Source organism: Prunus dulcis, unplaced genomic scaffold (genome assembly GCF_902201215.1).
Source record: "Prunus dulcis unplaced genomic scaffold, ALMONDv2, whole genome shotgun sequence".
Taxonomy (NCBI): domain Eukaryota; kingdom Viridiplantae; phylum Streptophyta; class Magnoliopsida; order Rosales; family Rosaceae; genus Prunus; species Prunus dulcis.
Window position 1 is genome coordinate 119,135 of NW_023010013.1, and position 12,113 is coordinate 131,247.

At 38.1% G+C, this 12,113-nt stretch overlaps 1 protein-coding gene across 1 annotated transcript; it reads right to left on the minus strand.

Annotated features, from left to right (window-relative positions):
* Positions 1-141: 141 nt before the first annotated feature.
* Positions 142-10,317, minus strand: LOC117612494. The gene is made up of 16 exons (XM_034341179.1): positions 8,937-10,317; positions 8,472-8,642; positions 7,857-7,991; positions 7,568-7,758; positions 7,219-7,429; positions 6,879-7,116; positions 6,580-6,730; positions 6,181-6,478; positions 4,264-5,634; positions 3,434-3,928; positions 3,012-3,176; positions 2,722-2,912; positions 2,358-2,568; positions 2,015-2,252; positions 1,772-1,922; positions 142-447 (listed from the first exon to the last, which is right to left on the minus strand). The coding sequence occupies exons 1-16, from the start codon at positions 10,291-10,293 to the stop codon at positions 142-144; spliced, it is 5,880 nt and encodes a 1,959-aa protein (XP_034197070.1). The 5' UTR covers positions 10,294-10,317.
* Positions 10,318-12,113: the final 1,796 nt, after the last annotated feature.

A 12,113-nucleotide genomic window follows, 5' to 3' on the forward strand; every position in this document is an offset into this window, starting at 1 on the left:
ACATAAAACATGTTATTAGTTTATTTTTTGTAACTGAACCTTGCTAAACTGAGCATGATACCACTATTTACATCACCATGCTAAAAGCATGACTATAAAAGACTAACTAGTTAGTAACTACAGCCTCAAACCATTCTCTAATTATCTACCTTCTTCTAGATTTGTAGTTATTTCGGCAAATGTTTCTGGCTTAGTAGAAGAAGAAGCTGTGCTGGAGTTGTTGCCTCTCCTTAAGAGAAAGGCTGGTTGTTTAGGAGTTGGAGAGATTGCAATTTCACTGTCAAGCATGGTAAGAACATTTGACATCGTGGGACGATCAATGGGGTCTTCTTGTACGCATAAGAGCCCAACATTGACACACTTGATAAATTGATTTTTGTTGCAACTTTCATCCAAAGTCATGTCCATTAGTTCCAAGGCCTCGTTTTTTGTCCAGAGTCTCCATGCCTGAGAAAATGTTTAAATTTCAAAACGGTGTAATCCAAACAGGTTAGAAATAAAAGGGTAATTACAATTTTAGTCACTAAAGTTAGGATCGAGTTTAATTTTGGTCACCGAAATTTTAATTTTTCAATTTTGGTCACCCTATTTGCAACTGTTAGAAAATCAGGTCATATGCTTCAATTTCGTCAGTTTTTTTTTTTTTTTTTTTGAGGTCCTTTCCTATTGAAAGGGGCGATAGCATATTAAACTCACACACACAACACGGATGCTAGGACTCGAACCCAGGACCTTGCCTGAGGGAGTAAATACTCCAAACCACTACACTAGTGGGTCCTTTGCCAATTTCGTCAGTTATATTAATTAAAAAAATATTTTTTAAATATTAAATTATATAAATAAAATATATTTTAATTATTTTAATTAGGGCAAATTTGTCATTCTTCAAGGCAAATTCCTTAGACATTTTAAAATAATAAAGAAAATGTAAAAAAAATTAAAAGAAAAAGAATTTAAAAAAAAGAATGGAGGGTGGGTCGTGATAAAGAGAAAGAAGGTGGCCTTGCTTTTGGTACAGAACATAACATACAGAAATTTAATGGTTCATGCAAGTCTCAACACAATAATAATACATTGATGGGCTGGCGTTTGGTGATACATTTGGGAGACGCAGTTGATTGGTTTGAATAAGAGCCCTAGATTAAGAAATCGGAGATGAGAGATAATGCCCAAAAAGTATAGATTTTTGGCATGCCCAATTGACCCAAACGCTCCTTTGCTGGGTCTCATAGAGAGAGACCTCAAGAACAAGGCCTTTGATTTTGGGAGCTCTCTCTCCCTGCAACCAAAAAAACCACCATGGTTCCTCCGTTTCGCGCGCCGCCCCCCCCCCACCAACCCCCCCCCCCCCCCCCCCCAAAAAAAAAAAACAAAACATGACTGCCCCCTCCCATAACCCTAGCGAAGAGAGTCGCGGGGCAGAGACAGAGAGGGGCGAGGTGGTGCTGCTGATGTTGGGCAGGGGCTTGTGGCAAGGGGTGGGGTTGTGGGTCTGCAATGTTCACTTTTGAGGTGGGTGGTTATGGCTATCACTGCCGGGTGGGGGTTGGGTAAAGGGATCTAATAATTAAAAAAATTTATTTTTATTTATTTATAATTTAATATTAAAAAATATTTTTTTAATTAAGGAAACTGACAGAATTGAAGCATATGACCTGATTCGAAAAATTGAAATTTCGATAACCAAAATTAAATTCGACCATAACCCTTATGACCAAAAATGCAATAACCCCAAAATAAATGGATATGAAAGATAAAACAGAACACTTACATAACTTATGAGGCTGAAAGTTTGTAGGGATTGATAAAATCCTGTGTTCTTTTTTCCACTGATTATTTCTAGAAGAACCACACCGAAGCTAAACACATCTGATTTCACTGAGAAAGTTCCATCTAATGCGTATTCCGGAGACATGTAACCACTGCATCACGAATTATGATAACAGTCAATAAATTTTTGCTACAATGTATGAAGCATCCACCCTAAAAATTAAACCGTCTGCACAAAACTTACTAAGTTCCGACTACTGTGTTTGTGTTAGACTCGGTTTCTTTGCCTCCAACAATCCTCGCCAAGCCGAAGTCAGATATTTTGGGGTTCATCTCCTCATCTAAGAGAATGTTGCTGGTTTTCAAATCTCTGTGAATGATCCTCAATCTGGAATCTTGATGAAGATAAAGAAGTCCTCGAGCGATTCCCAAAATGATGTTAAAGCGCATCTCCCAATTGAGAAAGATGCTTTTTGTATGATCTGGCAAACTTTGCATTATCCATTAGAGAAACTTGGGAGCTCTGATATTCAAGAAACCATATATCATGCAGTATAAAAATATTGAAATGAGGACTAGGAACAAACCAAATATAAAGGAGTCTAAGCTTTTGTTAGGCATGTACTCATAGAGTAAAATTTTTTCTTCTCCTTTGATGCAATATCCTTTAAGCCTAACAAGGTTTCGGTGTTGAAGTTTGGCAATCAGCACCACCTCATTCTTAAATTCCTGTAAGCCTTGTCCTGAAGCCCTTGATAACCTCTTTACTGCAATCTCTTGATCTCCAAGAAACTTTCCCTGGACAAAAAAAAATTCCCTCTCACATGAATTTACAACTAACCAGAATACATTAATGATAAAACAATTTTGGAGGGAAAATAACACAACACATAAAATGTTGCTAAGGTGGCTCAATTGCAATGAAATGGAAAACAAGTATTCCTCCATTACCTTATAAACAGGGCCATAGCCCCCTTGTCCAAGCTTGTTTGCATTTGAAAAATTATCTGTAGCGTCTAATATGCTTTGCAAATCGAAAAAGGGTACATCTATACCTTTCTCATCTTCTTCCTTGAACTCACCTGTGTCTATCAACTCTTGGACTCGCCTTTCACTATCAAGTTGTGCTCGATTTATTTTATCTAAGACATGAAATTGAAGAATATTATTCTCATGCTGTCATTCAATAGGACCAATCCTGCAGATGTTCATGCATAGAGTGCATATAGCAAAGTAGTTACCTTGTCTCTTGGTTATCTTTCTTCTCCATATATAAACACAAACGATGCATGCAAGAAAAATTCCGCTTGTAACAACTGCCACAACTATCAGTATCGGAGACACTGGCACTTTCCTTCTTGGTTGTTCTTCTATTTGCGATTTTGGTGTCTGTTGAAGATTACCTTCTATAAGAAAGCAAGAGGAAATTCTACATGAAGTTATCATCATGTAATTAGATTACTGAAGTGAACAATCTAAAATGACATGATGCATTTATAATGAGCCAACTAAATGATTGGATTTATCAGTCAAATTCTACTTAGTTTCAGTTATTTCTATGATTTCTACTCAGACGGACAAGCATTGGTCCCAACATAAATTGATTTGCACTAACAAGTTCATGCATCAGCGCAATTTTATCCCTAGCCTAACGCGTTCTCACCTTGAGTACAATTTAAGTTAAAGCCACTCCATTGATAATTGGCATTGCAAAGGCATCTTTTCTTTCCATCACTTGCTGGACTGCAAGTTGAATGTGGCCAACCCCTGCAGTCTGCAGATATTGTACAGGCTGGTTCCAGCGGCAGCTCCCAACCTATTTCTACTGCATTAGTACCTCCGGATGAAACTTGAGAACTAAAATTTCCCAGGGGAACATAGCACCATCTGGTCACTGTGAATGGAGATAGGTTCAGCTGCTGACTTTGGACTCTGTTCATAGGATCACAATTTTTGGTTTGGATGACGAATCTTTGTGTACTTGGGTTGATACTAATAACTCTAAAGAATGTGCCTGTCAGTCCCACGAAGCTAAGCTGGCCTATGATGGTGCTGCAATTGAAACGGGAATACATGGGGTCACCACAATCCGGTCCAGTGCTCAGGGGATAAGGAATGATGGTTGTGCCACAAGGCTTGCAGTCTCTTACGGTTGATTCTGCACAAGATGTAATTTCTTGATTGTCATAACGAACTAAAAAATTAACATTAACCTCATGCTTCTGCAATCTTACTCACATGTAAAAGCTTAACATAGAATGCTTCTAGTATATAACACGGACTGTTTAGTTGTGTATGTGTGTAGAGTTTGTTACTCCTACGCACGTATGACATCCCTCAACATTATTGATTGTAGTTAATTTCATCCTAACTGAGGTGCTTTAAACTCTCACTCTCTTACATCTTTTTTCAACTGTAAAGTAGTTTGGTGAAACAAACCAACAACTGCATATGTTCCATCGTAATCCAAAATTAAACAGGGAAATGCAATACCTAAACTAGACAAGGCAACTCGAGCAGAGAGGTTTTGGCCATTATCATACTCTTCTTCAAGATTATTTAGATCGCTCGACCATGTCCAGCACAAGGAAGTAGCAGTATCCCTGCTAGTGCTGTTTACACCTGCACCATATGAGAAAGCCTGGCACTGGCAGCTATTTAAGCACGCTTTCCTGCATTGTATTTCATGTTCAGAAGTTATTTGTGCGTCTGGATTTCTCACTTTCATCATCTTCAAGCTCAAGAAAGTGTCCTTGCTACATATTGTCGACTCCCTTGCACATCCATTTGAAAAGTCTCCGGCTTCCCATTGCTCTGCAAACTGAGGTTTAAACCCTGGCAAACATTTGCACACCGACGGCCAATTATTAATGTTACAGCTGCCAAAGTTCCCACAAGCATTAAACACACTGCATCGATCTCTTGGCTCCTTCCATAACAAATTCCATTGCTTTGTGTGATTAATCCAGGTCAAAAACTGTACCTCCCCAGTAAAACTCATCAGCATTCTTGTATAATTATAGTCCAATCTTGTCACAGTTGTAAAATTATTATATTTATTTGGTCCTCTAGATCTGGCAGTACTCTTGCTGAAATTGAATAATAGATCATCTAGTGGAGGAAACATTCCGGCCGAGCTAGAAAATTTATTACCTGACTCTCCACTTCTCCAGTAAGGAGTCGAATTTTTTAAGGTAACAAACTGGTCTCCTTCTTGATCTAGTTTGAACGTGAAGTCGCCGATTCTCGGGTCGTCTTGGTCTCTCCATGAAGTCAATTCCATGTCGTTATCCATTTTCATCCCAGGAATGAATGTATCAGTTGGATTTTGAAAGCTCTGCCACAAAATATTATTCACTGCCAATGGATCATCATCACCATCCCTTAACAACACCAGATTCCCAGAATCCATAAGGCTCACCATCAAATTTAAAGACTCGGATGTTTCAAGGCCTGTTGACCAATAAGACTTTCCACTAGTATTATCCAAAACTTGGAGGTTACCATCTTTGATTGCAAAAGCTCCAGTACTCGTTGAATTGACAGCAACTGGTTGGTCTTCTCTGTTGGCAACCCAAACAACTGTCCTTGGACTCATATTGTGATACCAAATGCCAACATATCTTCTATCAAGGCCAGAGCTTTGCGCTGATGAAGGTGTAAAAAATCCCAGTTCAAATTTTCCTCCCGCTGAAACAAGAGTTTCTGATCCAACACTATCTCTAATTGGAGTGTCATATGTGAGTGTGTCTCTAGCAGAACAAAACGGGTACGCAGAACATAACAAGAGTAACAATGTAAACCATGTAATGGTGCAATTTGTTCTTGTAATCCTTCTTCTTCTTCTGCAGGCCATCATGAAAGTTTACTGGTTCAAAAATGGCCTCGTTTCTACAAGTGCATCATCATTTTGCAAATAGATTTTTAAAAAAAATTAAGACAGCTAATTCGGTCCAATAAGCCATTTTCCTAGTTCCAATATATCAAGAGGAACTAAACTAATCATACCAGTTTACTGGTCAGTAGAGCCAGTCTGCAATCACTAAATGGTTGATGCTTTTGCTTTATCAAAAGTAGCTGAATGATTGAAAAGTAGCTGGCTTAAAGTTAGGGTCAAAGTCGTCTGATTTATTTATTTATTACTTGGAAAAAAAAGATTCCAAGTTGATTTTCATTATATGCTACTCATATTGTGAGACCAAGTAGCATTGCAAAGAGGTCAAATCTTTGTGACCGACATTATATAGTTGAGAGGGCTTTTACAATTACCACGTTTGGCCACGTAGACTCATGACAAAGAAAAAGTTACAGTTTCAGTATAAAGGAAAATATGAGACATAAAAAGTTAAAAGTTCACTTAAGGAGGACAAAGGGACTAATTACAGCCTCAGCAATGCTTTAACTATCTACCTTCTTCTAGACTTGTAGTTATTTCGGCAATTGTTTCTGGCTTAGTAGAAGAAGCAGCTCTGCTGGAGTTGTTGCCTCTCCTAAAGAGAAAGGCTGGTTGTTTAGGAGTTGGAGAGATTGAAATTTCACTGTCAAGCATGGTAAGAACATTTGACATGGCGGGGCGGTCAACAGGGTCTTCTTGCACGCATAAGAGCCCAACATTGACACACTTAATAAATTGACTTTTGTTGCAACTTTCATCCAAAGTCTTGTCCATTAGTTCCAAAGCCTTGTTTTCTGTCCACAGTTTCCATGCCTGAGAAAATGTTGAAATTTCAATATGGTTGAAGTATAAAAATGGGGTTATAATTATAAAATAAAGGGTATGGATATGAAAGATTCAACCACCACACTTACATAACTTATGAGGCTGAAAGTTTGTTGGGATTGATAAAATCCTGTGTTCTTTTTTCCACTGATTATCTCAAGAAGAACCACACCGAAGCCATACACATCTGATTTCACTGAAAAAGTTCCACCTAATGCGTACTCCGGAGACATGTAACCACTGCATCACAAATTATAATAACAGTTTGTAAAATATGCAGGCACCAAAGCACTTCCCTCTAAAATGGTCAAGGAATTAAAATTTCAAATTTGTGCTACAATGTATGAAATATCCACCCTGAAATTTAAACCGTCCACACGAAACTTACTAAGTTCCAACTACTGTGTTTGTATTCGACTCAGTTTCTTTGCCTCCAACAATCCTCGCCAAGCCGAAGTCAGATATTTTGGGGTTCATCTCCTCATCTAAGAGAATGTTGCTGGTTTTCAAATCTCTGTGAATGATCCTCAATCGGGAATCTTGATGAAGATAAAGAAGTCCTCGAGCGATTCCCAAAATGATGTTGAAGCGCATCTCCCAATTGAGAACCATGCTTTTTGTATGATCTGCCAAAGTTTGCATTTTCCATTAGAGAAAGGAGCTCTGATAATCAAGAAACCATATATCATGCAGTAAAAAAAATACTGAAATGAGGACTAGGAACAAACCAAATATATAGAAGTCTAGACTTTGGTTAGGCATGTACTCATAGAGTAAAATTTTTTCTTCTCCTTCGATGCAAAATCCTTTAAGCCTAACAAGGTTTCGGTGTTGAAGTTTGGCAATCAGCACCACCTCATTCTTAAATTCCTGTAAGCCTTGTCTTGAAGCCCTTGATAACCTCTTTACCGCGATTTCTTGATCTCCAACAAACTTGCCCTGGCAACAAAATTCCCTTTTCATCAATTTACAACTAACCAGAACACATCAACATAATGAAAAACAATTTTCTAGGGACAAAGTGTTGCTCAGGTGGTTCAGTTGCAATGATTTGGCAAACAAGTATTCCTGAATTACCTTGTAAACAGGTCCATAGCCCCCTTGTCCAAGTTTGTTTGCATTTGAGAAATTATCTGTAGCATCCAGTATGCTTTGCAAATCGAAAAAGGGTACATCTATATCTCTCTCATCTTCTTCCGTGAATTCAGTTGTGTCCATCAACTCTTGAACTCGTCTTTCACTATCAAGTTGTGCTCGATTTATTTTATCTAATACATGGAATTGAATAATTTTATTTTCATGCTGTCATTCAATAGGACCAATTCTGCAGATGTTCAGTACAGAGTGCATATAGCAAAGTAGTTACCTCGTCTCTTGGTTGTCTTTCTTCTCCATATATAAACACAAACAATGCATGCCAGAAAAATCACAACTCTAAGGACGGCCACAACTATCAGTATCAGAGACAATGACATTTTTCTTCTAGATTGCTCTTCTGACTCTGGAAAATTAAAGAAAGCAAGGGGAACGTTATACATGTGAGTTTTCATCATACAATAAGCTTATTGAGTTAACAATGTAAAATGGCAAATTCCAGTGATAATCCAATTCTACTTGGTTTTATCATTTTCCAATTATAATTTCTACTCAATCTAAAAAAAGATAATTGATTACCATATGAATTCCCATAACACAGTGACTCTAAAAAAATATTGATTTGCAGCAAGAGGCCCACATGCATCAGCAAACTTTTATGCCTAACATGACGTTCTCACCTCGAGTACAATTTAAGCCATTCAACTGAAAATTGGAATTGCAAAGGCATTTTTTCTTTCCATCTCTTGCTGGAGTGCAAGTTGAATGTGGCCAATCCCTACAGTCTGCAGATGTTGTACAGGATGGTTCCGTCGGCGGCTCCCAACCCAACTCTACTGCATTAGTATCTCTAGATGTAAGGTTGGCACTGCACCAACTGATCAACTTAAATGGCAGTGACAGGTTGAGCTGCTGACTTTTGGATGTGCTCCTAGGATCACAATTATCCACATCTTTTTCTTGGATGACAAATCTTCGTGTACTTGGGCTGATCCAGTGCTGAGGGGATAAGGAATGACGGTTGTGCCACAAGGCTTGCAGTCTCTTACGGTTGATTCTGCACAAGATTTAATTTTTTGACTATCATAACGAACTAAAAAAGTAGCATTAACCTCATGCTTCTGCAATCATGCTCACATGTAAAAGCTTAACATAGAATGCTTCTAGCATATAACAGACTGCTTAGTTGTGTATGTGTGTAGAATTTGTTACTGCTACGCACGTATGACATCCCTCATCCTAACTGAGGTGCTTTAAACTCTGAGTCTCTTACATCTTTTTTCAACTGTAAAAGTAGTTTGGTGAAACAAACCAAGAACTGCATATATTCCATCATAATCCAAAATTAAACGGAGAAATGCAATACCTAAGGCAACTCGAACAGAGAGGTCTTCGCCACAATGTCCATACTCTTCTTCAAGATTATTTAGATCCCTCAACCATATCCAGCACAAGGAAGTAGGTGTATAATCCCTTCTGGTGCTGTTTACACCTGTACTATATGAGAAAGCCTGGCACTGGCAGTTATTTAAGCACTCGTTCCTGCATCCTGTTTCATTGTCAACATCGATGTGTGTGTCTGGTTTTCCCACTTTCATCATCTTCAATCTCAAGAAAGTGTCCTCGCTACATATTGTCGACTTCCTTTCACATCCACCTGAAAAGTCTCCAGTTTCCCATTGCTCTGCAAACTGGGGTTTAAAACCTGGCAAACATTTGCACACCAACGGCCAATTATTACTGTTACAGCTGCCAAAGTTCCCACAAGCATTAAACACACTGCATCGATCTCTTGGCTCCAGCGTCCAAAGCAAACTCCACCGCTTCTCTTGTTCAAGCCAGTTCAGAAACTGTATCTTTCCATTAAAATTCATCACCGTTCTTTTATATTTGATTTTCAATGTTGTCATAGCTGTAAAAGTATAATAATTATATCCTCGACCTATAGGTATGGCAGCACTCTTGCTGAAATTTAAAAACATACGAGCTATGGGAGGAATCATTTCAGCTGAAGTGGAAAACTCACCTGGCTTTCCACTTTTCCAATAAGGAATTAATTTTCTTGAAATAACAAAATGATTGTCTCCTTCTTGATCTAGCTTGAAGGTGAAGTTCCCAATTCCTGGGTCATCTTGGTTTCTCCATGAAGTCAATTCTAAGTTTGTATCCATCACCATCCCAGGAATGAATGTATCAGTTGCGTTTTGAAAGCTCTGCCACAAATGATCATCACCATCCTTAAACAACACCAGATTCCCAGAATCCATAAGCCTCACCACCAAATTTGAAGACTTGGGTGTTTGAAGCTCTGTTGACCAATAAGACTCATCAGTAAAACTATCCAACACTTGGAGGTTACCTTCTTTGATCGCAAAAACTCCAGTGCTAGTTGAATTGACAACTGGCTTCTCTCTGTTAGCAACCCAAACAACTGTCCTTGGACTAATATTGTGATACCAAATGCCAACATATCTTCTAGCAAGGCCAGAGCTTTGTGTTGATGAAGGTGTAAAAAATCCCAGTTCAAATTCTCCTCCAGCTGAAACAAGAGTTTCTGATCGAATGCCGTCTGTAATTGGAGTGTCATATGTGAGTGTGTCCCTAGCAAAACAAAACGGGTGCGCAGAGCATAACAAGAGTAACAATGTAAACCATGTAATGGTGCAATTTGTTCTTGTCATCCTTCTTCTTCTTCTGCAGACTATCATGAAAGTTTACTGGTTCAAAAATGGCATCGTGATTTATTCCATGTGCATCAAGCTACATCAAGCTACGAGTGCATTATGAATTGGGCCAGCCAGTAGCAACTTGCAAGTTGTAATTGTGTCTTTCTTTCTTTGACTCTTTCTCACACCTATTTTTATTTTTCTGTCTGCGACTCTGTTTCATTTCATTTTCATAGTTGCTCGTTTTGGTTAACATTAGTAAGTTAACTTATTGCAGTTTACCTTATTTAAGTGAAAAAAAACAAAGGAAATTACTCTCTAAACAAAGGGTAGAAGGGTATCCAAGGTGTATAATGCGCTAGGCTCTAGCGAGGACGTCTGTTCGCGATCAATTGGTGCGAACTTCTATCTACACCGTTGGATAAGATTTGACGGTTAAGATTATAAGTTGGGTCCAATTAGGTTTCACGTAGAAACGGGTTTTAAAAAAGGGATCTTCACTAATATACCCAAAATAGGAGCTGAAATTATAAAAAAAACCCCACATGGAAAACACTTCATAAACACACCCAAAATCCATTTATTAAATAACAAATTAGTGTTGAAGTTCCAATAAATTACAGCACTGCCACTATCAAGCCCAACAGAAAAAAAACTCAAAAAACACCCAAAACAAACCCAGCCCAAATTTATAAACAAGCCCAAACATTGTACCATCTCGTATTCCATAACTTTCGGCCCAAAAAAAAAAGTAAACCGTAAAAGTAAACCGTAACTTAACTGCCAGCACGCGCGCCTTCATTTAAGCCATCTCTGCAAAACGTCTCTTCACTCTTCGTCTTCATCAAATCGTCTGCAAAACAGAGACTCCATAATCACCACGAAGCTTCATCTACTTTCAAAACGAACACCAGACACTGACCTCCACCTTCAGAACCAAGACAAAATTTCAGAGAACAATTTCGACAAGAAAACGCTTCAAAGGTAAGACATTTACTATTGATTATTTGCTATAAAGATCCAATCTAGGGTAATAACAGTATTTTAAATTCGAATGAAGGACAAAATCTTGAAACTATATAGGATTCACTACTGGAATAAATGCATAGGACCATTATTCTAGTCACTAATCTAGGGTCGATAACCCTGATTGTTCCCTAGGAAATCCTATTTCTAACGCATGTCTGCCACTGTAAATAAAGTTCCAATATAGGGTAATAACACTACTAGTTCTCTTTGAAATCCTATTTCTTGTGCTTTTCTACCACTGTCAAGTTCCAGTATATGGTAATAATACTGATTGTTCCCTAGGAAATCCTATTTCTAACGCATGTCTGCCACTGTAAATAAAGTTCCAATATAAGGTAATAACACTACTAGTTCTCTTTGAAATCCTATTTCTTGTGCATTTCTACCACTGTCAAGTTCCAGTATATGGTAATAATACTGATTGTTCCCTAGGAAATCCTATTTCTAACGCATGTCTGCCACTGCAAAGTTCCAATATAGGGTAATAACACTACTAGTTCTCTTTGAAATCCTATTTCTTGTGCATTTCTACCACTGTCAAGTTCCAGTATATGGTAATAATACTGATTGTTCCCTTGGAAATCCTATTTCTAACGCATGTCTGCCACTGTAAATAAAGTTCCAATATAGGGTAATAACACTACTAGTTCTCTTTGAAATCCTATTTCTTGTGCTTTTCTACCACTGTTAAGTTCCAGTATAGGGTATTAACATCGATACTTTACTGTCATGTTCCTATTTCTAATGCAGGTATACAAATTAAAAGATGAAGAAAATACAAACCAGAAGAACTTCCAAACCAAAAGGACAACAGTCATCAGCCATAACAAAAA

Bases quoted from the DNA above. Each gene is read 5' to 3' on its own strand.
- LOC117612494 (XM_034341179.1), bottom strand. From the start codon at position 10,293: ATGATAGTCTGCAGAAGAAGAAGAAGGATGACAAGAACAAATTGCACC. The intron at 6,479-6,579 runs GTAAGTGTGGTG...ACATTTTCTCAG, and splicing joins CTTTCAGCCTCATAAGTTAT to GCATGGAAACTGTGGACAGA. The intron at 3,177-3,433 runs GTGAGAACGCGT...GCTTTCTTATAG, and splicing joins TAACTTAAATTGTACTCAAG to AAGGTAATCTTCAACAGACA.